The sequence below is a fragment of the Alligator mississippiensis genome, chromosome 6, assembly GCF_030867095.1.
Source record: "Alligator mississippiensis isolate rAllMis1 chromosome 6, rAllMis1, whole genome shotgun sequence".
NCBI classification, from domain to species: Eukaryota; Metazoa; Chordata; order Crocodylia; family Alligatoridae; genus Alligator; species Alligator mississippiensis.
This window is the reverse complement of record NC_081829.1, coordinates 19,042,682-19,066,857: the sequence shown is the minus strand read 5'-3', so window position 1 is coordinate 19,066,857 and position 24,176 is coordinate 19,042,682. Positions and strand designations below refer to the sequence as shown.

Sequence of the window (24,176 nt, the reverse complement as noted above, 5' to 3'; positions counted from 1 at the left end):
ATCCCACCCTTCCTCACTGTGTGAGCACACTCCCCTCCCTTCTTGCCTTCCCCTGGGGAGCCTGCCCATCACCAGACAATGCCAGGCTAATTACGCCTGGGATTTCCCTCCATCATAAACATGCTTGATGAGCAACTCCTCCCATAAACTTAATGGGGGCCTCTGCCAGAGTTCCTCATATGAGGATGCTTTTATAGGTTGCGTCCTTAGACTACTCACCAGGTCCTGAAACTGTTGCTGGGGCCAAGCCTGAGGTGTATGGCGGGTATGTAGGTCGGACTCCTGGCCTGGAGTAAACATTGGTGGAGGGACTGTTGCTGGCAGGAGGCAGCCCAGCTGGGAGAGTAGTCACAGGCATTGCTGGGACTGGCTGAGGTGTGAAGAGCGGAGGCATTGATGAAGCTGATGCTGGAGGGGTGAATGATGGCTGGTAGATAAGCTGCAATAAAATGAACACAACATGCTGTAAGGCCTATCAGCCCCACCTTCCCTGTCCCAGAAAAGATGTTGATCTGGGTATTTCTGCAATGATACTGGATAAGAGCTCAGGTGCTACTGTCCTCTTACTCACCTGCCAATCAGCCCTTGATTCATCATGGGAATTGGCCTTTGACTAATGCACGCTATACTGCAAGCTCGCTGCTACTACAGCCAGTAACCTTATGATGTTCAGAAGCATCTACTGTCCACTCCAGCCTTCTTTAGATGTGTCTCCCCCTTTTCCCAGATCTTTTACTGCCTAGGTAATGGTCACTTGAGTCTGGGGCTTACCTTTTCTGGATGTCTGGGACCTGGTTTGTGAACTGGGCCTTGAGGAACAGAGCTGCTCTTGGCTGCTGGAGATGGAACTGCCCCTATGTGGACACGCGTATAGGGGAAAGGAGGAGGCTGCTGGTCACCCACACTCTCCCCCTGGGCATGGAAGAGTCTGTCTCGGAGCTGCTGGATCAGGAGCTGAAACAATAAAGCCAAGAGGAATGATTTGAGACCCTCAGAAAGGAGACTCAGAAGAAGATTCAGAAATGCCATGGCCCACCAGGTAGAATTCACTGGTAGTGACAGAAAGCCTTCATAATCAATATGCAGCATCTAAATGAAGGCTCCAGAGGGCTTATGAGTAACTACAAGCCTCAGGATCCTGGACACCACTATGATTTCCACTGGCAGAGCTCTCTGATACCTCAACAAGCCTTTCCCCACACAAGTTGGCCACTATTAACATTTCCCTTTCCAACAAGACGGATCAGCCCTTCATCCTCACATCTCTATGCTTGTCTCAACATAGCGACTAGCTTTTAGTTAGACAAGAAATGAATGGATCTTCCCCTGAGAAGCTGCTGATAACACTACTGTCCTGTGATCTACTGGTCAGCAGCACAAAGTTCCAGACCCTTCCTCTACACGCCACAAGGGACCGAGGCAAGCTATGTGTTCTAGAAAAGCTAAAAACTTCACCCTGAAATGACAGATTCCATTACCATTTGGGATATCTAGATTCCTGATTTATAGTGAAGTACCAGATCCCAAATGTCAAGTTCCTACCCCCCGCCTCAAATCCTATCCATTTTTCACATACCTCAGAGCTGTTAGGAAGATAGCTCGTTGCAGCTGCCAAGCAACCCTGTGATGCCAAGAGGTTGGCATATTGGGTTAGCTGCTCCGCTACGACAGGTCCTGGTGCAGGCCCTGCAATTCCACGGAGAGTCTCAATGGACCTGCTGAGCACCATCACCTTCTCAACCAGGTCCTGAAGGGGCAGGATGAAAAGAAAACGCATGTCAAATTCACCACTGAGAACAAGATTTGCTATGTTAACCTCCCTAGTCAGAGACACAATCAGCCTAGCAGCTTTTGTCCAGAAGTCAGCATGAGGGAGAAGAGGAAAGTTTCTCTAAGCCAAATATGAACAGAAATTACTTCATTCAACAACAAAGACTATTACTGAGAAGCCTTCCCCACAGAGCTGGAAACAAAAACATCTTGGTTGGTGGGGCAGGGGGGCGGGCGGGAGAGGACAAGAACCAAAAAACAAAACCAAGAAGTTAAGTTTCATGGTAAGAAAACAGCATAACATAGCAACAAGGACATTGTAACATGATAATAGCATCTCCAACAGACATTCCGTAGGCAGCTTCCAAGATACAATTACGTGAGGAAACAGGTTAAAATCTGTTCTAAGAAGGCTTCCTGATGGAGGCCACTACCACAAAAGCAAACAGGAGACTGGCCTGCTTCAGCTATTAAAATATTCAGTCAGTTCACTGGAAATAAAGACTCAGTCCATGGAAGCACAAGTATAGTTCTGGTTTTCATTGAAAGTTGCTTTTTTCCAGTTGAAAACATAACCAGAAGAGGCATTCAAGACACTTTTTAGCTGCTGTTTACTATCAGTGGAGAAATAAGATAGGGGAGAAGGTTTGGGGGCCTTTTAGGTAAGGAGTATTATGTATTATCGCTTCTCGGCCTCTTGAAGGCTCAGATCAAGTGTTAGTCTACTAGTGCCTAACCAGAGGAGGTGCCTCACTTGCTGTGAAGGCCCAAAGACACGTTGAAGGTAACCATCTTAGCCAAGGTAGGAAGGATGGCTTAATGCACTAGGACAATGGGCTAGGACTTGGAAGACTGAGGTTAAAGAAGCTCAGGCACTGACTTCCTGTCCTTCAGGACATCGTGGGTAGATAGGGGTAAGGTCCTCTCTACTGCACAAGGTACGTTGAGAAGATGAAATGCAGAGTCACTCAGAGAAGAGGGTGAGGAGTACTAGATAAACTTATCGCCACCAAAACACAGCCACGCAAATTCTACAGGACTAGACCCTGTCCTGAGCAAGGAGACACAGAAGGATCCAAGTCATCTAAACAAAACAAGTCGTTGGAGCTTAACAGCACAAATCTCCTTCAGCTGCAAACCTACAAACTAGTCTAGGAGACACTAGCTTCTGCAGCTGGAAGCAGCACAGCTGCTGAAACTAGAGTTAAAAGGTGCACTCTCTCTTTAATGGGGTCATGCAAAAAGATTCTGGATGGCGGACTAGCTTATGGTGGCCTCATGTCCATACTGTAGAACCAGTACCTGCAGAGCAAGGGGTGACGAAGTCTCATGGTATTTTACCCAGCAGTCCACCAACCTCTCCACATTGCCTGATGAGATGTAGCAGAGGCAGGCTTCATTGGACAGTGTCCCATTGCCTTCTGACTCCAGACGGGCACCCAACATGTCTAAAGGGAATAGGAACAGGCATAAATTTCCACTTACTCCTATCTGGCCAGCTCATTCTCTCCCCGTCCTTCACTCAGTAATCTTACTACAGCTTTGCAAACTGCTATAGTCTCAGCTCAGGAGCTTGCATATAGAGCTAACTCCGGATTTGCTGCAGAGTGCTGTTGTCATGAAGGATTTCCAGAGCCAAGCACCTGGCTAAAATTAAACAGCCAGGATTGATCAGAGAAAGAAAACCACTTGAAAGGAACTGAGAGAGAACAAAAAATCCCAGCCCCATCTCCTTTTGAGAGGTCCAGACATCCTCCAGCAATTGCAAAAGTGTATACCATAAGAGCTGCCTGCCTGAAAGCTCTCAACAACTAACATACCTGAAGAACAAGTGATAGGCTAGAAATACAGAGAACATCCTCCAGTGCAATAATAACAACACAGCACCTCTCTACAAGGTACCACATCCTTTAGGGTTCTGCCCAGCAGTGTTTTACGCATCTCAAGTGATAGCACTTCAACTACGCAACAATGCTCAGGCATTTGAGTACTGGTCATTAGCCAGTTGCTAGCAAACAGTCTGAATCGCTTTACACATACTCCATTAGATCAGGCCTGGCTATTTACATTCTCCAGAATGGTTAATTTCTGGGTAAATTTAGTTTTTAAGGGCTATAAAAGGAGAATGACTGACTCCTTGCCCCACACAGCTTCTGGATTTAAAAAATACGTGAGGACTATGGCAAGTGGGAAGAATCACTTAGGTGGGGTGAACTCTTCTGACCTCCTCCCCCCACCCCACATGGAGCTCTAATTCCCTCCCACAAGCCACCTCCTCTGTTGCTCTTAGGTCTTTCTAATCCACTGCTGTAGGGATCAGGAGATGTTGGCCTATCCTCATTCCATGCTAGGATTCTTCTCCACCACAGAGTACCTAGAACTCACTCTCCCTCCTTCTACCCTTCCAGCCTTATTCTTTTGTACACTTCCATTTACCCCAATGATTGGTCACATGCTCATTTGTGATGTGCCATCCTGCCTGGTATTCCCCTGGTTCTAAGATGTGCCTCCTCTCCCTAAGCTTCATTTGCTTTTCTCTGTACAGGATCTGGAGAAGCTCTAATTGATAGACATCATATCAAAATGAATTATACTCCATACCACAGAGCTGGGTGTAGTCCTCACACTTGGAGTATGTTAGCAAGATGGCCAGTGCCTCCTTCCAGCTCTTCAGGTCACATGTGCAAACTACATCATGCCAATTCTGCTGCACAATGGAGGCAAGAAGCTGTAAAGGAAACAAAAAGCCCACCAGTCACCAGTTAAGACCAGCAGGTACAGATATACTGCTTGCCTATACAGAGACCTGAAAAAACACAAAGACCAAGCCTGCACCTGGGTAAATGGAGGCGTGTATCTTTGCCTGCAGCATTCATATCAAAATATAATTCTCTTGGTCACCCACAGTAGCCTACCTCCAGCAGTAATCAATACTCAGTGCTTCAGAAGGTGAAAACACTATCAATGCACCTAAGTTGTTATATACAACACAGTCACTGAAGCAGGAGGAAAACTAGTCTTGCAGCAATCAGCTTATGCCTTGCAGCATACAGTCCGATAACCTCTGAAGTTATGAGTTAGGAATCACTATGGGTCCTTTACTGTAAATGGATTTTGAAAAGGGCTGGGTAATTTTTTACTGCAACTTCCTGATGTAAGTAATATCAGCAGATGTACACAAGACAGAGCAGGGAACAAACCCCACAACTGTAAGCAGAATGTGTCTGGCTGACAGCAAGGTTTGCAAAGGTATCCTGAGCACAGAGTAAAGATCTAGATAAAAAGGAGGTTTGATGCACAAAGCCCTTGTTTACCATGTCAGCTTTCTACCCCCTGCAAATGTAAACATGTGCATAATGGAACAGGCAAACCTACCCAGACACAATATGACTTAGCCTGCCCTACGCACACCTAGTCCCTCTCCCATTCAACTACTCATCAGATATATCGTGCCAGGTACTTACCAGAGAAACCTTGGATTTCCGTTTGGCAAAATAGTGCTTCTGGGTCTCCCTGAGCAGTTTCTCCCCTCCAGCAATAGCCAGGATAATTGCATCAGCAAAGCGTTCAGCTCTCATGCACAGCTCCACAGCACCGTCAAAATTCCCCACCAGGAGTGCCTGGCTGATCAATCCATCTGTATCTGGAGAGGTGAGAAAGCAATGCATGGCAGCAGGCTATGGGTAAGCATCTATGGCTCATCAGTCGCAACTGTTGCAATGAATGAGAGGCTGAGAACAATAAGCTCCACAGGCATAGTTCTGTGATAACAGTGATCAGACTCTGGACCTAACACCTCAAAAACTGCAGGGCTCCAGCACACACTAAAAGTCAACCTTCCATGGGAGGGTCATACTCTCTGTGGATCTCTTGCCAAAATAGGCAAGGCACTCCATTGCCATGTACTGCCCAATACCACAGGCACCAAGGACATACTTGGGGATATGATAAAACAAGCCTGGTCTACACATGATCTGTGTATCACTTTCTAGGGCAGTGGCTTGCTAGAGATCATGTGGACCATATGGTACCTGTTGTGACAGAGATCTCCAAGGCACTTGTGTCCTGTGGGATGATGTTGTCAAAGAATCCTGAAGAGGACGAAGCAGCAGCTGTGTCATCAGGGGAGCTTCTTGAGCACTGTGGAAAGCGAGCAGGATAGGCAGTTAAGCAACAAGCAGTAGGCTCATCTGGCAATCAGAAAATTGCCCAACATTATACATGGGTTGAACGGTTAATCCTTCTGGCACTGAAACCAATATGGTCCTGTCAATTTCAAGGCTGGTATTGGAGGCCTGGCAAAGGAGCTGTACTGCTACCCAGTGCGTTCACAGGTTGTGGATAATAGGATGACCTTCAGGGAAAGTTAGCTGTGAAATAAGCAGGGGTAACTCTGACAAATAAGCGTCACAGACCAACCAGTGGCAGTACCACCAGGATGTGGTGGAGATAGCAAATGGCAATGCTTTCTCTCTTGAAAAGCCACATATATCTTTTGACGGTGCTGTGACATGGCAAGTACAGTTGCTACTATAATCAGCTTGCCCAGCCCCCAGCCACAGGGCTACAAGTCCTCAACAGGGGAGCTGGCAGAAAAAGATTCAGAATCTAAAAACAGCCGCAACGGTGGACAAAGGCTGTAGTGGAATGAGATCACCAATTGTCTTGGCCTCCTAGCCATTGGATCCCACCCGGTCAAGAAACCATGTGGAAGCTGACGCGCAGCAGCTTCTCCATAATAAAAGAAATCATGCACAGGTGTCTTCCATGAAAATGGCTTTCCTGGCACATTTTTCAAGGCCTTTGGCAACCAGCTAGCGACACTGGGAGCAAGATTGTGGGGTCTGGAACTTCACAGTCATGAACTAGCACAAAGGCAGCAGTTACCAGGTCATTTAGCACTTGGATAAGGCAAGAGTGCGATTTGGCAGCTGTAACTGCAACTGAGCAGAGGATCCACTCTGCTCACCTCACATGGAGAGGGGGCTAGAAAAGGTGCAATAAACATAGCCTATAGTAAGGGGATCACCTTACCACAGTCAAAATCAACAAAGACACATGATCAATTTTGAGACCTGGAACATCAGGATCCTCAGGAACATTGTATCAAAAGCCTTGCTAAAGTCAAGGTATAGTCTCCCACAGCATTCTTGCAAACAAGTAAGAAAGTATGGGTTGGATGAATGGATTGAAAGGGGACAGAAAGCTGGCTGGATCATTGGGCTCAATGGGTAGTACTCAATAGCTCGATGTCTAGTTGGCAGCTGGAATCAAGTTGAGTGTTCTGGGGTTGGTTCTGGGCTGGTTTTGTTCAATATCTTCATTAACGATCTGGAAGATGGGATGAAGTACACCGTCAGCAAGTTGACGGATGTCGCCAAGCTGGGGGGAGCAATATATAGACTGAAGCATAGTGCTAGGATGCAGAGTGGCCTCAACAAATTGGGGGATTGGGCCAAAAGAAATCTCATGATGTTCAACAAGGACAAGTGCAAAGTCCTGCACTTAAGGTGAAAGAATCCCATACACTGCTACAGGCCTGGGACTAACTGGCTAAGCAGTAGCTCTACAAAAAAGGACTTGGGGTTACACTGGACATGAGTTAACAGTGTGCCTTCAATGCCAAGAAGGCTAGCAGCATACTGGGCTGCATTAGTAGGAGCATTGCCAGCGGACAAGGGAAGTAATTATTCCCCTCTTCTGCACTGGTGAGGGCGCATATGGAGTAATATGTCCAATTTGGGGCCCCGCACTACAGAAAGGATGAGGACAAGTTGGAAAATTGGAGCGAGTCCAGTGGAGGTCAATGAAAATGGTTAGGGGCTGGGGCACATGACTTTTGAGGAGAAGCTGAAGGAACTGGGGGGAGAAGAGAAGACTGAGTGGGGACTTGATAGCAGCCTTTAACTACCTGAACGGGGTTCCAAAGAGGATGGAGCTGGACTGTTCTCAGTGGTGGCAGATGACAGAAGAAGGAGCAATGGTTTCAAGTTGCAGCAAGGGCGTTTAGGTTGGATATTAGGAAAAAAACTCTCTCATTAGGAGGGTGGCGAAGAACTGGAACGGAGTGCCAATGACCTAGAGAGGTGGTAGACTCTCCATCCTTGGAGGCTTTTAAAGACCAACTCAACAAAGCCATGGATGGAATGATCTAGTTGGGGATGGTCCTGCTTTGAGCAGGGGGTTGGACTAGATGACCTCCTGAGTCCCTTCCAACTCTCATTTTCTACGATTCTATGACAATCTTAATAGTGAATGCCCAGAGTACTGCACCACAATCGTGGCTCGAGAATTCAAGCAATACAACACTAACAGGTCTCACACTGAACAAGACCTGGCAAAAGGGAGATGGGCAGCTAAAAGAACATGGAGGCAGCTACACCTTCTGGAAGGGTAAACAGAAAGGAAAACACCAGCTTCAGGAAGTCAGTTTTGCCATCAAGAATGAACTCATAAACCAACTCAACAAGTTCCCTATAGGAATTAATGAGTGCCTTATGACTTTTTTTTAGGTATGTAGGGAGTAAACGGAAAGCACAGGGCAGGCAGCACAGGACCCCTACTGAACAAGGAGCAATTAGTGACAGACAAGGGGGATAAGGCTGAGCTATTCAATGATTTTGCCTCAGTGTTCTTGAACAGGGGTCAAGATAAGTCTCCTAATGGGTTCTTATATGGGTATCAGAGGGACACCAGCCCACCAACTGTTGACGCTGACTTGGTGCAGTCACTTCAATGGACTAGATGTGTTTAAGTCAGCAGGCCCAGGCGAGCTGCATCCAAGAGTACTGAAAGAATCGGCCAGTGTCATAGCAGAACCACTGACACAGTTGTTTGAGGGCTCATGGCACTTGGGCCAGGTCCTGTTGGACTGGAAAAGGGCCAATGGGGTCCCTATTTTCAAGAAGGGGAGGAAGGAGGATCTAAGTAATTATAGGCCAGTCAGTCTCACCTCTATCCTTGGAAAGGTCTCTAAAAAGATTATGAAGGATCATATTTGTGAGAGTTGAGCAGGAAAAATAATGCAGCAGGGCAACCAGCATGGATTTATAGCAGGTAGATCATGCCTGACCAAACTGGTTTCATTTTATGACAGGGTCACAAAACACTTAGATGCAGGAGTAGAGGTGGATGTCGTTTTCCTGGCTTTTAGCAAGGCTTTTGATATGGTATCTCATCCTATTCTCATAAATAAAGAGGCTGTGACAGATGTTTACACAGTCCAGTGGGTGACAAACTGGCTTAGTGATCACACCCAGAGGGTGGTAGTAGACGGGTCGGTATCGACCTGGAACGATGTGGGTAGTGGGGTCCCGCAGGGTTCGGTCCTTGGACCCGTACTCTTCAATATCTTCATTGGTGACTTGGATGTGGGTGTGAAGCATACTATGTCCAAGTTTGTGGATGATACTAAATTGTGGGGTGAAGAGTATATTCCGGAGGGTAGGGAACAATTGCAGACAGACCTGGACAGGTTAGAAAAGTGGGCAGTACACAATAGGATGCAGTACAACAAGGACAAGGACAAGTGTAGAGTGCTGCACCTAGGGCGCAAAAATATCCAGCACACCTACTGGCTAGGAAGTGACCCTTTCAGCAGCACAGAAGCTGAACGGGATCTCGGGGTCATAGTCGAACACAAGTTGTCAATGTGACGAAATCATCAGCAAAGCTAACCGCGCTTTATCATGCATCAGCAGATGCATGACAAATAGAACCAAAGAGGTGATATTTCTCCTCTATGAGGCATAGGTCAGACCGCAGTTAGAAAACTGCATCCAGTTTTGGGCGCCATACTTCAAGAAGGACATTGATAGACTTGAGAGGGTCCAGAGGAGGGCCACTGGTATGGTTAGGGGCTTACAGGACAAGCCTTATGAGGAGAGACTGAGGGACCTGAACCTCTTCAGCCTCCGCAAGAGAAAGCTGAGAGGTGATCTTGTGGCTGCCTACGAATTCATTAGGGGAACACAGCAAGGGATCGGAGATGCTCTGTTCACCAGCGTGCCTCTTGGGGTAACAAGAAAAACATGGTCACAAACTGACAGAGAGCAGATTTAAGCTAGATATCAGGAAAAACTTAATGGTAAGGGTGGCCAAAATTTGGAATGGGCTTCCAAGGGAGGTGGTGCTCTCCCCTACCTTGGGGGTCTTTAAGAGAAGGCTGGATAGGCATCTGGCTGGGGTCATCTGACCCCAGAACTCTTATCTGCCTAGGCAGGGGGTCAGATTCGATGATCTGTTGAGGTCCCTTGCAACCCTAGCATCTATGAATCTATTACTCTCCATCTTAAACTGCCGGGTAGTCAATATGCCACACGTATGCCCCCGACTCTTGATGTCGCTGATGAAACCAAGGAGGAATTCTACACCAACCTTGACCAGGTCCTTTCTGATACTCCAGAGGGAAACAGACTTATTATTCTTGGCGATTTCAACACCAGAGTCAGAAGAGACTCGAACCTCTGGAACGGAAGCATTGGCAAAGAAGGAGTGGGAAAGGTCAATTCCAACAGCATCCTCTTCTTGACCAAATGCTTGGAACATGGACTCACCATCACCAACACCCTGTTCTGCCAGAAAAACCAGACAACACCCACAATCTAAGCACTGGCATCTGGTTGACTATATCACTGTTCATTGCCGGGATGGCAAAGATGTCCGCATCACACAAGCTATGCTAGGAACTGACAATTGATGAACTGATCACTGACTCATCCGTTCAGCTGTCACTCAAATGACAGGTGCAGCAGAAGCAATGCTGATGGAAGATCAAGGTTGAAAGACCCAAGGACCCAATCAACCGCAGCCTCTTCCACCAGTACCTCAATAAAACACTGACAAATTCCAATCAACAAAAATGGGAGAATGTCAGCAGTGCTTGGGGTGCCTTCAAGTCCACCATCATCAGCACCTGCAAAGAGACGCTAGGATTCTCTACAAGCAAACATCAAGACTGGTTTGATGAGAATAACCAGGAGATCCAATAGCTGATTGACCACAAGCGCAAGGCCTTTTATGCTTGGCAGAAGGACATCAACTCCAAGAAAAAGAAACTGAATATCCAACAAACCAAAGCCAAGGTCCAAAGGAAAACCAATGATATGAAAAACAGATGGTGGGAAGACAAGGAAGGCAAAGGAAATTTAATATCTTGCTGACATTCAGGATATGTGCATTTTTTTCAATGCTACCAAAGCTATCTATGGTGCAAACACTCAGGGATCAATCCCCTTGAGACAAAAATGGAGGAGACATGATCACAGAAGGAGGAGCCATCAACACCCATAAGAAGCATTTTGAGGACCTTCTCAAATGAGACTCTGTTGTTGACTAAAGTGTTCTCAACTCCACCTGCAACACCTAGTCAGAGATGATCTGAGAATCCCTCCAACCCTTGATGAGGTGAGAAAGCCAACAAGCAGATGAAGAACAAGGCATTTGGAGCGGATGGAATCCCCACCAAAATTACAGCTCCATGCCCTCATTTTAAGGGCTTGGAATAACATGGAAATCTCAGGGATGCCATAATTGTGACAATCTTCAAGGAGACAAGCCTGACTGGAAATTACAGGGGGATCTTGCCTTGATGTCCATCACAGGAAAGATCATCGCAAGAATCCTCCTGCAATGGTCTCCTTCCACTTGCTGAAGAGCTTCTCCCAGATCTCAGTGTGGGTTTAAGGCATCAAGAGGCACCACTGACAATCTGCACAGTTCACCAGCTGCAGGAAAAGTGTTGGAAACAGTTAAACTTCTTTACATGGCCTTCTTTGATCTCATGAAAGTCTTTAAATCTGTTAACCTAGATGCAATGTGGAGGATCCTTCTGAAGTACGGATGCCCACCAAAATTCATCACCAGAGATCCAGGTTTTCCATTCATGATAGAAAAATTCAGTAAAATGCAGATTTTTCTCATTTTAAGGAGAAAAACCCAGATTTTCTTCTTTAAAGGAGAAAAATGCAGGTTAAGGCAGGCTTCTGCTTGCAGGCTAGCAGAGTTCCAGCCTACAATGGGCTGGGGGCAGTGGGAGGGCAGTGAGGCAGAGGGCACCACGTGCATGTACACATGCACATGGCCAGCAGACAACCTGGCGTGCAGCTCCCATAGGTAAGTTGGGGAGAAGGGGGGAACTGAGGCCCCCAAAGTGAGAGAGTGAGTTGGACAGGGCTGGGGCTGCTGCCCAGCCCAGGCGGTGTGCAGGGCTTGGGGTCATTCAGCTGCAGGGCCCAGGAGGGGAGCGGGATAGAGCCATGTGCGGCAAATCCTGGGGCCAGAGGGGCTGGCACCCCACCACTGTGCATGCTTCCGAGGGGGGGTACGGGAGAAACATGCCCCCCAGATCTGTGTGTGGGGTGGGTACAGGCTGCCCACTGTGGGCTTGGACTCCCACCCTGCTGCCCTGCCCCCCCAGAGCCAACTCCAAGCCAAAGCCAAGACCACCCTGACCTCAACCATTGAGCTCCAGTATATGCTGATGACACCATAGTCTGTGATCACTCAGAAGCAGACCTTCAGGCAATCGTCGATGTCTTTACTGAGGCTTACAAGAAAATGGGGCTGACGTTTAACATTCAGAAGATGAAGATCCTCCATCAATAAGCTCTTAATGTGCAGTCCCTAGCCCCAGTAATTCAGATTCACAGTAAGACTCTGGAGAATGCTGAGTATTTCCTATACTTTGAAAGCCATCTCTCAAAGAAGATTGACATAGATGAAGAAATCCAACATTAGCCTCAAATTTTCAAGTACACCCTTTGGACGCCTGAGGAAATGGGCATTCAAAGATTGTGACATTAAATACGAAACAAAGTTCATGGTTTATCAAGCAGTTGTGATCCCCACCTTACTGTACAAAGCTGAGATGCAGACAATGTACACGAGACACCTCAAGTCACTGGAGAAGAACTATCAATGCTACCTGTGGAAGATCCTTCAAATCAGGCAGGAAAATAGACTCACTAATATTAGTGCTCTTTCGCAAACATCAACTTTGCTGGGCCAGCTAGGTCATCCAGATGTCCGACTCCAGACTCCCAAAGCAAATTTTCTTCTTCAGGCTCAGTCAAGGCATATGCTAAAGGAGGGCAGAGAAAGCGCTTCAAGGACATCCTCAAGGCCAACTTGAAAAAAAAATTAAACACTGACATCAAGTTGTGGGAGACCAGAATTGCCCCAAATGGAGGAAGAGTCTCCTGTGAGGATCTTAGTACTTTGAAACCTTACAACAACAGGAGATAGAAAAGTAAGAGCAGCAAAAACAGCATGTTGTAGTGGACTGAATGGAGAATTTGGAGCCACCCACTGTTCACAAAAACATGTGCTGGAGTTGCAAAATAGTATGTTGATCCCAGATTGGCCTCGTTTGCAATCTTCAGACCCACAGACAGAGCCATCAACATTCCTGGATCTTACAGCTGCACCTTCAGAAATGTAATATATCTCATCCAATGCACCAAATACCCTGATGGAAAGTATGTAGGACAGACCAAACAACAACTGTGCACCAGAATAAACGCACACCAGAAATCTATCAAAGACAGGAACACCTAATTACCAGAGGGGGCACATTTCTCACAAAAAAACCACTCGCTCTCCAACCTCTCAGTCCTGATCCTCAAAGGATACTTACAAAACACTTCCCAGAGACGAGCCTATGAGCTCCACTTCATCAACCTCCTGGATACTAAAAATCATGGACTAAATATAGACATTGGATTTATGACACATTATAACTTGCCTGACATCTGACTCCCCAGGTATCTCTCCACTATTCATCCCCCCCCTCAACTCCTTAATCTGCATTTTCACTGACTACCTGTCTTGTATGCATACCAGCCCAGCCTCTGGCTTCTTTACTTTTCATTCCATCCAGGAACAGCACACACCAACCGCTGAAACTTCCTTAGCCTGACAAAGGGTTTTTGAACCCGAAAGATTGCTTAATAATTGTTTTTCCAACTATTTAAGTTGGTCTAATGAAAGATATCAGATTCACCCAAAGAACCTTGTTGACCCACAGATAAGACATTCATGGAAGACAATTATCCTCGACTGCGAGGAACTGCAGAAGAATTCTGACTTGTCTACACATGAGTGTGTCCTGGCCAGCATAGGCCCCTGCTATCCCTTCAGCCACACACAAAACCTGGAAATACACTAGTAAAACAGCCCTGGGCTGGCCCCCAGGGGCCACTCTCAGACCCACCAAGATTGAGGACTTGAAAGCAGCCTGAAAGGGAAGCCACCTGAGTAGCATCACCCAGTAGCATTTCTGGGTATGGAGCATGGGTGCAAGTGGGTGTGGGTGCAGTGTGCTCAGCACAGACAAATCCCAAGCAATATATAATGAGCATTAATGCAGTGTAAACTGTCAAGGACAAGCTGTTCCCACATGAGTTATCAGACACCCTCAAATTGGCTTGCCCCATAGTTTCATATGGGGATCAAAGGGATTTGGCAAATGTTTCACATCCCAGGTAAACAAATGAAACAGTGGCCTGCCAAACATGGGCATAATTAGTACATTACCCTGTGTTTAAAGGCTTATCTAAATTCTGAGGCTGCTATCGCAATAGCAGCACAGGCAAAACTAAAGCAGCAGATCCCCCTAGTGGAGATGCTCTATATAGCAGCAGAAGGGATTTTTTTACTGTTCATTCAGTTCAGTGGTGCTCAACTTTTTGGCCCTGAGAGCCAGGTGAGTTCCTGATCTGGCACTGTTCCAATGGGGCCTGACACTGCCCCCTCCCTGCCCCACACACCAGGGTTGGGTCCCAGGCACCTGATGCCACCCCTTCCCACCTCCCTCCTGCCAGGATTGGGTCCCAGGGACCCACCATTATCTTCTCCCACTCACAGGCACTGGCCTCAGGAGTCCTGCATTGCCTACCTCCTGCCTGGGTCCTGAGGACCCAGCACCACTCCCTCCCACCCCCCACATGCTGGGTTTGGGCCCAGTGCTGCCCCTGCCCACCCCTGTGTAATGAAAGAGGGTGCCCATCCAGGACAGAGCCTGGGTTTCCCCATAGGTCCCAAAATTTGGCAGTGGTGGAGTGGAGCCACTGCCAAATTTCCATACCTGTGTGGAGGTCTGCAGGCAAGACATAGCACCATGGGCTGGGGGTTGAACACCACTGGTTTAGCCACAGCACCTCCCCAAATAGCAATCTCTGGTAATGGAAGACCCCTTTTGCCAGCAAGACTGTGCTTACTCAGACAGGGAAGTTTGCTGGTACAGCTATATCAGTGCAGTCTTTTCACTCTGTACCAGTTTCTGTAGGCAGGAATTTGTAGTGTCGTCCAGATCTAAATTTACAGGCATAACATAGAACAAGCCTGCCCAATTCAGCATCAAGGATTACAGAACTGGGGCAAGGATTATGGGGGTGCTATTCTAGAACCAATCTGTGAATTATTATATCCATCCCAGCAGACACCCACTTGTCTCCTTGCCAATGCACTATCACCATTGCAGCAAGATACAGTTGCATAAGATGTTTGCTGAGAGTTTCAATAAAGTTGTACTGTGTTGGTCCACAAGTTAATTACGTAGCAGAATTTTCTTTAATAGGACCTTTCCTGTGTGCTGAACTCCTATGTGGTAACAGGAACTGAGGAACTATACTGTCGACAAGAAGCAATGGATCGTTGGTATTAAGCATGCAGCAATAAAAGAGCTGCTGACAGAACATAGGCAAGCCCCACAAGTGATCCTGATGGAACAGAGACATTAAGCGATCACTGTGATCAGCAGCAGCTTACACAGGATCATACTGATGCTTCCTGTTCTACCAATAAAACAAGACAATGCCTGCCCTAAGGAATCTAAAAATCTATTATCAAGCACAAGGGTTTACAAAAGGCCAATAAATTTTAGATGTCTGACTTGAGATGCTTTAAAGGAGCCTGGTTTGTGGAGGGTGGGGGTTTTAAGACATCTATGCACCCGAACATTGAGGTAGAACACAATAAGGCTGGAAGGGACCCTTGTGATGATCCGATCAGACCAGCAAAAGACCGAGAACTGCCCAAGGAATGCCTGCACTGAATCCAAGAACTCGTGGTTGGAATTTAACCTTCTCATTCATTCCACTCCTTGCTCCCCACCCCTCTCAGTGACCAGCAAAGAGATGAGGACATACCTGAGCAGGCTCCATGGCTTGAGAAGAGTTGTCTGCCTCGGGCAGCTGACATGTGTCTGGGATACCATTACCCAAACATGAGGCTATCTACAAAGAAATGGATATTTGTAGAGTCAAGCCTCTTTCAGAAAGCCAAACATAAGGGCAATCAGGTCTCTTGCAACCACAAGCAATTCCATTGGCATTAGCTTCCCATACATCTCAGGAGCTCTTTCAAAATCTCTGCATTAGTACCATATACTCCCTTCCCCGATGGACATGCCCTTGATTACTTCACAGGCCCCATCTCTCCACTCCCTTTGCCGGTTACATAGAGCAGGTCTCTTGTCCTTTGCCATAACATCATCCACACTGTTGCAAGCACCTTTTCTGCAACACCATCAGTGCTAGTTGGAACTAGCTTCCAAATCTTTCCATACTCCACTTAGGTACCCAGCTGGATCTCTTACCTGTTGTCTATGGAATACCAGGAGAGGAACCAAAAAATACACAGTGCTCAGGATTACAGTATGGACAAAGCTGCATTGTGTCAGTGCCCCAGCTAGATCTGCTGCAGAATTTATCCAATGGAGCCTTTCTTTGCACTAAATTTGTACAACTTCAACACCTTGCTTATGCTGTTGTGGAGTCATCTGCTTTGGGTCTTGCTAATGCAGTGAGTGAAGGGCTGAATGAAAGCCTAGTACTTTGTCCTCAGATGAGCAAAGCAGATACAGTTCCAATGTTTAATTAGGAGGGGGACTGAAGCCTGGATCCACAAAGATAGTGAAAGTTGAACTCCTGCTGGAGCACCTTACGCCACTGATTTCAGGTGCCCCTGACTTTATTTTTCCCCATCAGCCTCACTCTGCAGTTCAATGGGTTAAGTGTATTAACCTTTCACTTTCAGGGACCAGGGTGCCAATCTCAGCTGAAGCTACACTGCTTCTCATGGTAGTGCCCAGGAACTCATTACAGACCTGGCATGAAACTAGATCAGCATTTCTATTTCAGGCCTAAGAAGAGAGACTGCCAGGGCACACTGCAGGTCAGGATTGAGATGTGCTGGAGATGCTGCCCTGCCAGCTGTCAGGGACAAAGAACACTAGGACTGCTGGCGAGGAGAAGCTGAAACCTGCTGCGTGCGACAAAGTCAGGCCAGTCACTCTGGCACAGATGAAAACACACAACAGCACCATCCTAAGAATGGCCAGGGGCAGAAGTGCTCCAGCCCACCCCCAAAGAGGAAACACGCAGGTCAGCAGAGTCCTTGTTCTCAGACTGCCCTTTAGTGGAACCTGTTTCTTCATACAGTCAGTGACTGTCCTGCACTCTGCCCCCTAAAGACTCTGCTTATCAAAAATACCACTCACCTTCTTCTGAAGTTCCTCTTTATTATAGCCCAGCAGCTTCAGGAGTTTGATCCTGGACTCCTGCTCCAGATTCACCTGAACACCAAAGGATTTTGGAAAAGAAACATTACATGAACTCAGTCTTCCAAATGAAGATTACACCAGTTGTCTTCTGGTAGGGGTAAAGTTTAGCTACTAGTTGTCAGGGTAGGACTGGGGCTGTTGTGTGCTTCATAGGGTCTAGCCCAGGGGTGGGCAATTATTTCAGCTGGAAGGCCACTTAATGAGTTTTGGTGAGGTGTTGAGGGTCGCAAGGGTAGACCCACCCCTTGAGAGGTGCCCCACCCCCTGGTCACCATCTTGTGATCAGAAGTCCTGCCCCCTAATCCCTGACCTTTGCCACCGGAAGTGTCTCCCCTTGCCCAGGAAGCACTCTTTTTTTTGGGGGGGGGGGGGGGGGGGGTTGCTTGTACATTGTGTGGAGGGATGGGGGGGTGTGGTTAGGGCATGTGTGGGATGTGGTTATGGTGCGGGTAGGGTGTGTAGGAGTGGATGTATATTGGGGGCGTGGGATTGTTGGATGTGTGTGTGGGGGTATGTTGGGGTGGTGGGGTGTGGATGCTTGTGTGAGGAGGTATAAGTTTGTCTGTGTGGGGTATGGGTATATGTGTGGGTATGGGATGTGTGTGGAGGGGGGTGTGTGGGGGATGTGGGGTGTGTGGGTATGGTGGGGAGTATGTGGGAGGTGTGTGGACTCTATGTTTGGATGTGTGGTTGGGGTGTGGGGTCTGTGGGACAGCATTGGCTGTGTGTGGGGGTATGGTGGGAGGCATGAGGGGGTGTGGGTCGGTTGGGTGTGCCCCTGTGTGGAGCTTCCCCCCTGCCCACTCTTTGTGACGTGGCTGAGCCCAGCCCCTCTACAGGTGTGGGGAGGGGAAGCAGGGCTGCCTGCCTGGCTCACACTGCACTGCAAAAGGCAGGAAAGCAGCTACAGCCAGCAGGCACCAAGAGATGCCCCGGGGGGGAACCAAGTGCACGCTGGCTCCTGTTGCTGTTCCCACCTCACCTGCCTGTCCCATGCCTACTGTCTTTGTGAGCAGCAAAGCTCCTAAACACACCCTCCTCCATCCACATGCTCTCCCACCCAGCCATGCATGAGCAGGACTGAAGTGAGCTGCAGGCAGAGCCCACCCTACTCCACTCAATGCTACAGCTTCCCCTCCCTACCTGCTGCCTGGAAAGCTGCAGCAGGGACAGGAGTCACTGGAGGTTGGGGGAGTCCAGCAGTTCCCTGGGCAGCGACAGCAGCAGCCCTGCCCAGAAGCTGTGCCTCCTGGCAGAGCTGGTGCCCTCCAGTGGGGAAGGCTGCCACACTGCACACACTGCCCCAGGCGGGACTCGGCCCCACGCAGAGTGCAGCAGGGGCAGCCACCAGCAGGGACAGATACAATTAACTGGTGGGTACCTGCCTGCAGGCCGGATCCAATCAGATGGCAGGCTGAATTCAGCCTGCAGGCCATATTTTGCCTGCCCCTGGACCAGGCTGTAACAAGCTCCTCTGCTGAACATTGTATACGAGACTTTGCTAACCCTGACTCCTCCATCAATGCAGTACAACTTTTCCATTCAGGAGAGTATCAAAATAACCCTCACCTAACAAAACCAAATTAACAGCACTACTACTTGCTTTTAATGCCTGTCCCCTTTAAAACGACATAATAGAAAATCGTCTATGTTATACGACCACTCTTGCAAGCTGTAATGGCCTGAACCATTATTGTAGAATATTTCAGTTATACAGTAAGAATGCTCTATATCGCTCATAAGATGGTGTGATCCAGTGGACAGAACAATGGACAGGAGTCAGGCAATCTATGTCCCACAACTAATCCCACTGGCTTTAAATGACAGGTGCTGAAATCCAGCCCTCTGCCCATTTTAACCCCTTATGAAAGGGATTACATGATATGGTTGCCTGGACTTGATGACCCACCCAAAAGTATCTGTTCTAGTCGTACGGCCCCATTAAATTAAAGCTGCCACTAATATTAGTGGGAGTTCTGACTAAGGGAAGCAGAGTTTGGCCAATCATTAAAAAAACAAAAACAAAACAAAAAAAACCAGAAAAGCACACTTCTCTGGCCTTCACCAGAGCTGTGCTACCTTCAAAAACTTCCAGATGTTCTCCTCAAACTGCATCTTAGCCATCTGGATCTTGTGCTGGCAATAGTCAAGGAGATTTCCCTTCTGTAGAGCCCCCTGTAGTTCTCTGGATCGAGCCAAGAACTCAGTTTCTGTAGTGACTTGGCTGATGAACACCTGCCATGGGGAGATCTGTGGCATTTGTTGTGCAGAGGTCTTGGCAAGGCCAAAGGTGATCAATTTCCCCCCAAACTGAAAAGGAAAATAGTAGAGAGAATAAATGTCTGTACATATGCAACTGAAACCACACTTTCTGCGTCCTCACGTGCTGGTTCCAACTGCCTTGCCCAGGGCAATAGCAAGGAGTCCAAGGCTACAAACAGATGTCACATCTGTCCTGGGATAAATTCCAAAAAAGGTTATGGAATAAGAAGTACTAACAGCTTATCCCAGGACACTACAAAGTGAATCTGGATGGTTATTGCAGGACTGCATCACTGAATCAATGGCAGAAAATATGCAGTACATTCAGCTGCTCACCAAACCCTAATTAGAAGGGTGGTATGTATACACACCAATCCTGGGATATTTCTGTTCTCAGGACACTCCATGTACTTACTGCAAACGAGGCCCCAACAGGCCTGCGAATCCACTTGGGGGGTTTCTTCAATGGAGGGATCAAGGTAGTATGAGCCACCTGCTCTGGCACCTGCAGAGGAGGAAGGGTCTGTCCTGTGCCGAAGGGGTCCAGGTTGTTAAAGGAAGAGGAGATCTGAAATCAGAAGTGGGAAAAAATAATCAACTTTCACTCTGCAGGGAGTAAGACCATTAATCTACAGCCTAGTAATTAGGTAACCTGCTAGTTATTCTTAACGGTGACGAAACAAGATGCTAAGGTCTCCACAACTGCCATACCATATCCCCTCAAGACAGAAGAGTATATATGGAAACAGACTTTATAGGAAATAATTATTTATGCCCTGGCAGATTTTCAAGTAGATTTTCCCTACTGAGATAAAAATTTCTCACAAGAAGCTGTCTGATCAAGTGTCCCACTCCTAGATACTGAACTACCTCATTTATGGAAGACAATGGTGGCACCTGCTCATAAAATATCTAGCATATTTTAATTTAGCTGATGGCTGAATGCCAAGCAGCTGTTAATTGCTAGGCTCTTTCAAAACAGTTATTTTTAGAGGGCCTGGAGTCAAACTTTCGATAAACTGGTAACACAAAATTGTCTCAAGATTTTCACCTAGATGAGGACACAGTTTAGGTTCCTCAAAAGTGGTTTCTGATCTGCATTTCTTAGAGTGTTGTGGGTACTAGATGTGCAGTTGCTCTGGCAAACACCGTAACAGGGCAACAGTCTGGAGCCCTGTTACAGTCTGGAGAACCTCACTGCAAGACTTATCAGGTGAGGGAGGACTGGTGGCACAGCAGTGCAAGTGGAAATGCTGATGTTGAGGCAGATGTGGAAGCCTCTGTGCCTGGCGCACAGAGGGGCAGGTCATGAGACCTCGGAGCCATCTCCTACTGGCCTGGAGAAGTCGGACCAGAAGATAATGCGGTGCTGGCTCAGAGGGAGTTTCCCCAGAGAGGGGAAAGAACAAGCCAGGGAGAGTTTGCGCAAACTGTGTGGAGGTGTGGGATTGATGAATGGAGACAGACTAGCAGACCAGAGATGGAGAGGAGCTAAAGGAGGATGCTGACGGCCTGCAAACAATCTGTTGGCTGGGAAATTGGCTCCATGGTCAGACCCAGAGGGTGGTAATAGACGGAAGTCAATTGTCATGGTGCCCTGTGACCAGTGGGGTCCCCCAAGGCTCTGTCCTTGGACCCATACTGTTCAACATCTTCATTAATGATGTGGACATTGGAGTCAGAAGCGAACTGTCCAAGTTTGCCAATGACACCAAACTCTGGGGCAAAGCATCCACACCTGAAGACAGGAGGGCGATCCAGGCTGACCTGGACAGGCTCAGTAAATGGCTGGACGAGAACCTGATGGTGTTTAACACTGAAAAATGCAAGGTTCTCCACCATGGGAGGAAAAACCTGCATCATCCTTATAGGCTCGGCAGTGTTACACTGGCTAGCACTATAGAAGAGAGACTTGGGGGTCATCACTGACCACAAGATGAACATGAGCCTTCAGTGTGATGTTGTGGCTAGTAAAGTGACCAAAACGCTGGCTTGCATCCATAGATGCTTCTCAAGCAAATCCCAGGACGTCATTCTCCCCTTGTACTCGGCCTTGGTGAGGCCACAGCTGGAGCAATGCATCCAGTTTTGGGCCCCACCATTTAAAAAGGATGTGGAGAAGCTTGAGAGAGTCCAGAGAAGAGCCACGCACATGATCAGTGGTCAGGAAAACAGACCTTACTATGACAGGCTGAGAGCTATGGGGCTCTTTAGCCTGGAAAAGCGCAGGCTCAGGGGTGATCTGGTGACCACCTATAAGTTTATCCAGGTGACCATCAGTACTTGGGGAATGTCCGTTCACTAGAGTGCCCCAAGGGATGATGAGGTTGAACGGTTATAAACTACTACAAGACCGTTTCAGGCTGGACATAAGGAAGAATTTGTTTACTGTCCGAGCCCTCAAGGTCTGGGATAGCTTGCCACTGGAGGTGGTTCAAGCACCTACTTTGAACGCCTTCAAGAGAAATTTGGATGCTTATCTTGCTGGGATCCTATGACCCCAGCTGACTTCCTGCCCCTGGGGCTGGACTCAATGATCTTCCAAGGTCCCTTCCAGCCCTAATGGCTATGAAATCTGTTAAATCTATGAAACATCCCTGGAGATAACTCTTGAAGCCCAGGGCAAGGACAGACTTCCAGGACTGGCAAGGTGGGAAATTTAAAGGGTGTATCGCTGGGATATTGAACTTCGCACAGAGGCTCAGGCCAGGAAGTGGCAGGCCCCTGCCTGACAGGCTTAAACTAAAATCCAGCCTTTACGGGGTCTGCTAAATTTGAGGAGTGAAATGAATTAATCCTGGCTGGTAAACTGAGTAGCTGATTAGACTGACAGAAAACTGATAAGTGGAATACAGACAGGCATTGTAGCTTAGCATCCATGGCTTGAATCTAATAAAAGGACATTGGTAGCCCTAATGTGAGGCAATAAAATTTGACTGAGCTGGAAAGGGGACATTCATTAAGGGAGAAGAGGAAAACTGATGCCAAGACAAAGGACTCAAATCACAGGCTTGAACCACTGCCCAGCTGCAGTGAGAAGTAAACTGGGTAACTGCTAAAAGGGACTGCCAATTGGTTACCAGGTCTCCACAACCCATCCGTAGGAGGACAAGACCCTGAGCGAGTCACAGATCAATACCTATTTGGGTCTCATAAAGACAGGGTGTAGGGGAGGAGGAGCTCTGTGAAAGAAGGGCCTGAGTCACCCTCTTCATTACTGTTAGCAAACATCTCACCTCTCCTTATTCTCCTCCTTCAGTTTAACATCAAAGCATGGCAGGCAAGCATTAAGGGAGGTGACTGAGAGTGAAGAAGAGTGGTGGCAAATTAGTCACCATCAAAATACAAAGCTCCCACAAATTTAACAACTGAAGGAATTCTTTAGAACTAATATTTCCTAAGGATGACCTCCACTCAAATTTAATTGGGCCAAGATGCTCCAAGGGAGATCTCACATCTGACACAACCTAAAACTTGGAACTGTTTCAATGTGGAGTGAGCAGAGATTGCAAGCCTTAAGAATCAAGGGTAAGACTGAAAAGTTTCACCTTCCAAGCCAATGGGCTAGCTGAGGGAAGACGCACATTCTGGACCCCCAAAACTGATCTCCTCAAGTGCAGGGGAGTTACCACTTAAACAACTATCACCTTGTTTTGACCGTGGTCTTATATTGTTTAGTATTATAAAGAGCAGTTTAGCTTTGATCATTGATTTATTTTATGGAATAGTTTTAGCATATATATATAAATATAGACACACGTTTACACACACACATACACGATACTGAATCACATCTCTTGCAGAAAGCAATACAGAGCCTGAAGAATCCAGGAAGATATTACCTTCCCAACTAACTGGTCTGTGGCTGTCGCATATGACACGTATATCTATGCTCCCCTCCCCCCCAACACACACACCCACCCTCTAGGGGTAAGTTCAGTGCTGTCATTACAAAATAACAAGACCTCATTCCTGTGCTTAGAGTGCTCCTTGATCTCAAGTACCCAGTCATCACTGTATCCAGTCCAAATAGTAGTCTGTTTCTTTGTTCTTTTGGACTTTACCTTGTCAGCCTGAGTCTTCTGTTGAGCTTCTAGGCTCCCACCCATAACAGAATAAATGTTGATCCATCCATCAAAAGTGGCAGCTGAAAAGACTGATGGATTCCGAGGGCACCACTGGACATCAAAACACCACTGGTTTCGAATGGGCAGTTCATAAACCACCTAACACGGACATATAGGAGGTAGAAGAACATTATACAGAAATACACTCACTTGTTTTCTGAAAGCCACTTATGCATGGCAGGTCCATCCCATATTATTAACATCTCCCTATGCATGATGCCCCTCCAAACCTTGTCATTTTTTAAGAAGATGTACTCTGGCTGGACTACTACCCAGTATCTAGCACAAGCAACAGCTAGAGGCCACAGCAAGAGATGCACAACATAGAAGAGGAGAGAATGATTTCAGGAATGCACAACCCTAGTAAGTTTGACTCAGCTTTGAAAGACCTTCTGCACCTGAGTACTGCAGTATTGTGGAACCTGGAAGGACACATCCTGGAAAACAGTAGCAAG

The 24,176-nt window shown here is 47.4% G+C and overlaps 1 protein-coding gene across 2 annotated transcripts in view; it reads right to left on the bottom strand.

Moving 5' to 3' along the window:
* SEC31B (SEC31 homolog B, COPII coat complex component) overlaps window positions 1-24,176 on the bottom strand; it is a 58,334-nt gene that overhangs the window by 10,767 nt on the left and 23,391 nt on the right. For both annotated transcript variants that reach the window (XM_014605094.3, XM_059729683.1), the window contains exons 9-20: window positions 23,659-23,820; window positions 20,010-20,162; window positions 19,412-19,642; window positions 17,270-17,344; window positions 15,918-16,004; window positions 5,802-5,910; window positions 5,235-5,413; window positions 4,372-4,498; window positions 3,073-3,218; window positions 1,577-1,747; window positions 772-954; window positions 220-439 (exon numbers count right to left, since the gene is read on the bottom strand). In XM_014605094.3, the coding sequence (XP_014460580.2) occupies window positions 220-439; window positions 772-954; window positions 1,577-1,747; window positions 3,073-3,218; window positions 4,372-4,498; window positions 5,235-5,413; window positions 5,802-5,910; window positions 15,918-16,004; window positions 17,270-17,344; window positions 19,412-19,642; window positions 20,010-20,162; window positions 23,659-23,820 (1,843 nt within the window). The remainder of the gene's footprint in view (window positions 1-219; window positions 440-771; window positions 955-1,576; window positions 1,748-3,072; window positions 3,219-4,371; window positions 4,499-5,234; window positions 5,414-5,801; window positions 5,911-15,917; window positions 16,005-17,269; window positions 17,345-19,411; window positions 19,643-20,009; window positions 20,163-23,658; window positions 23,821-24,176) is intronic.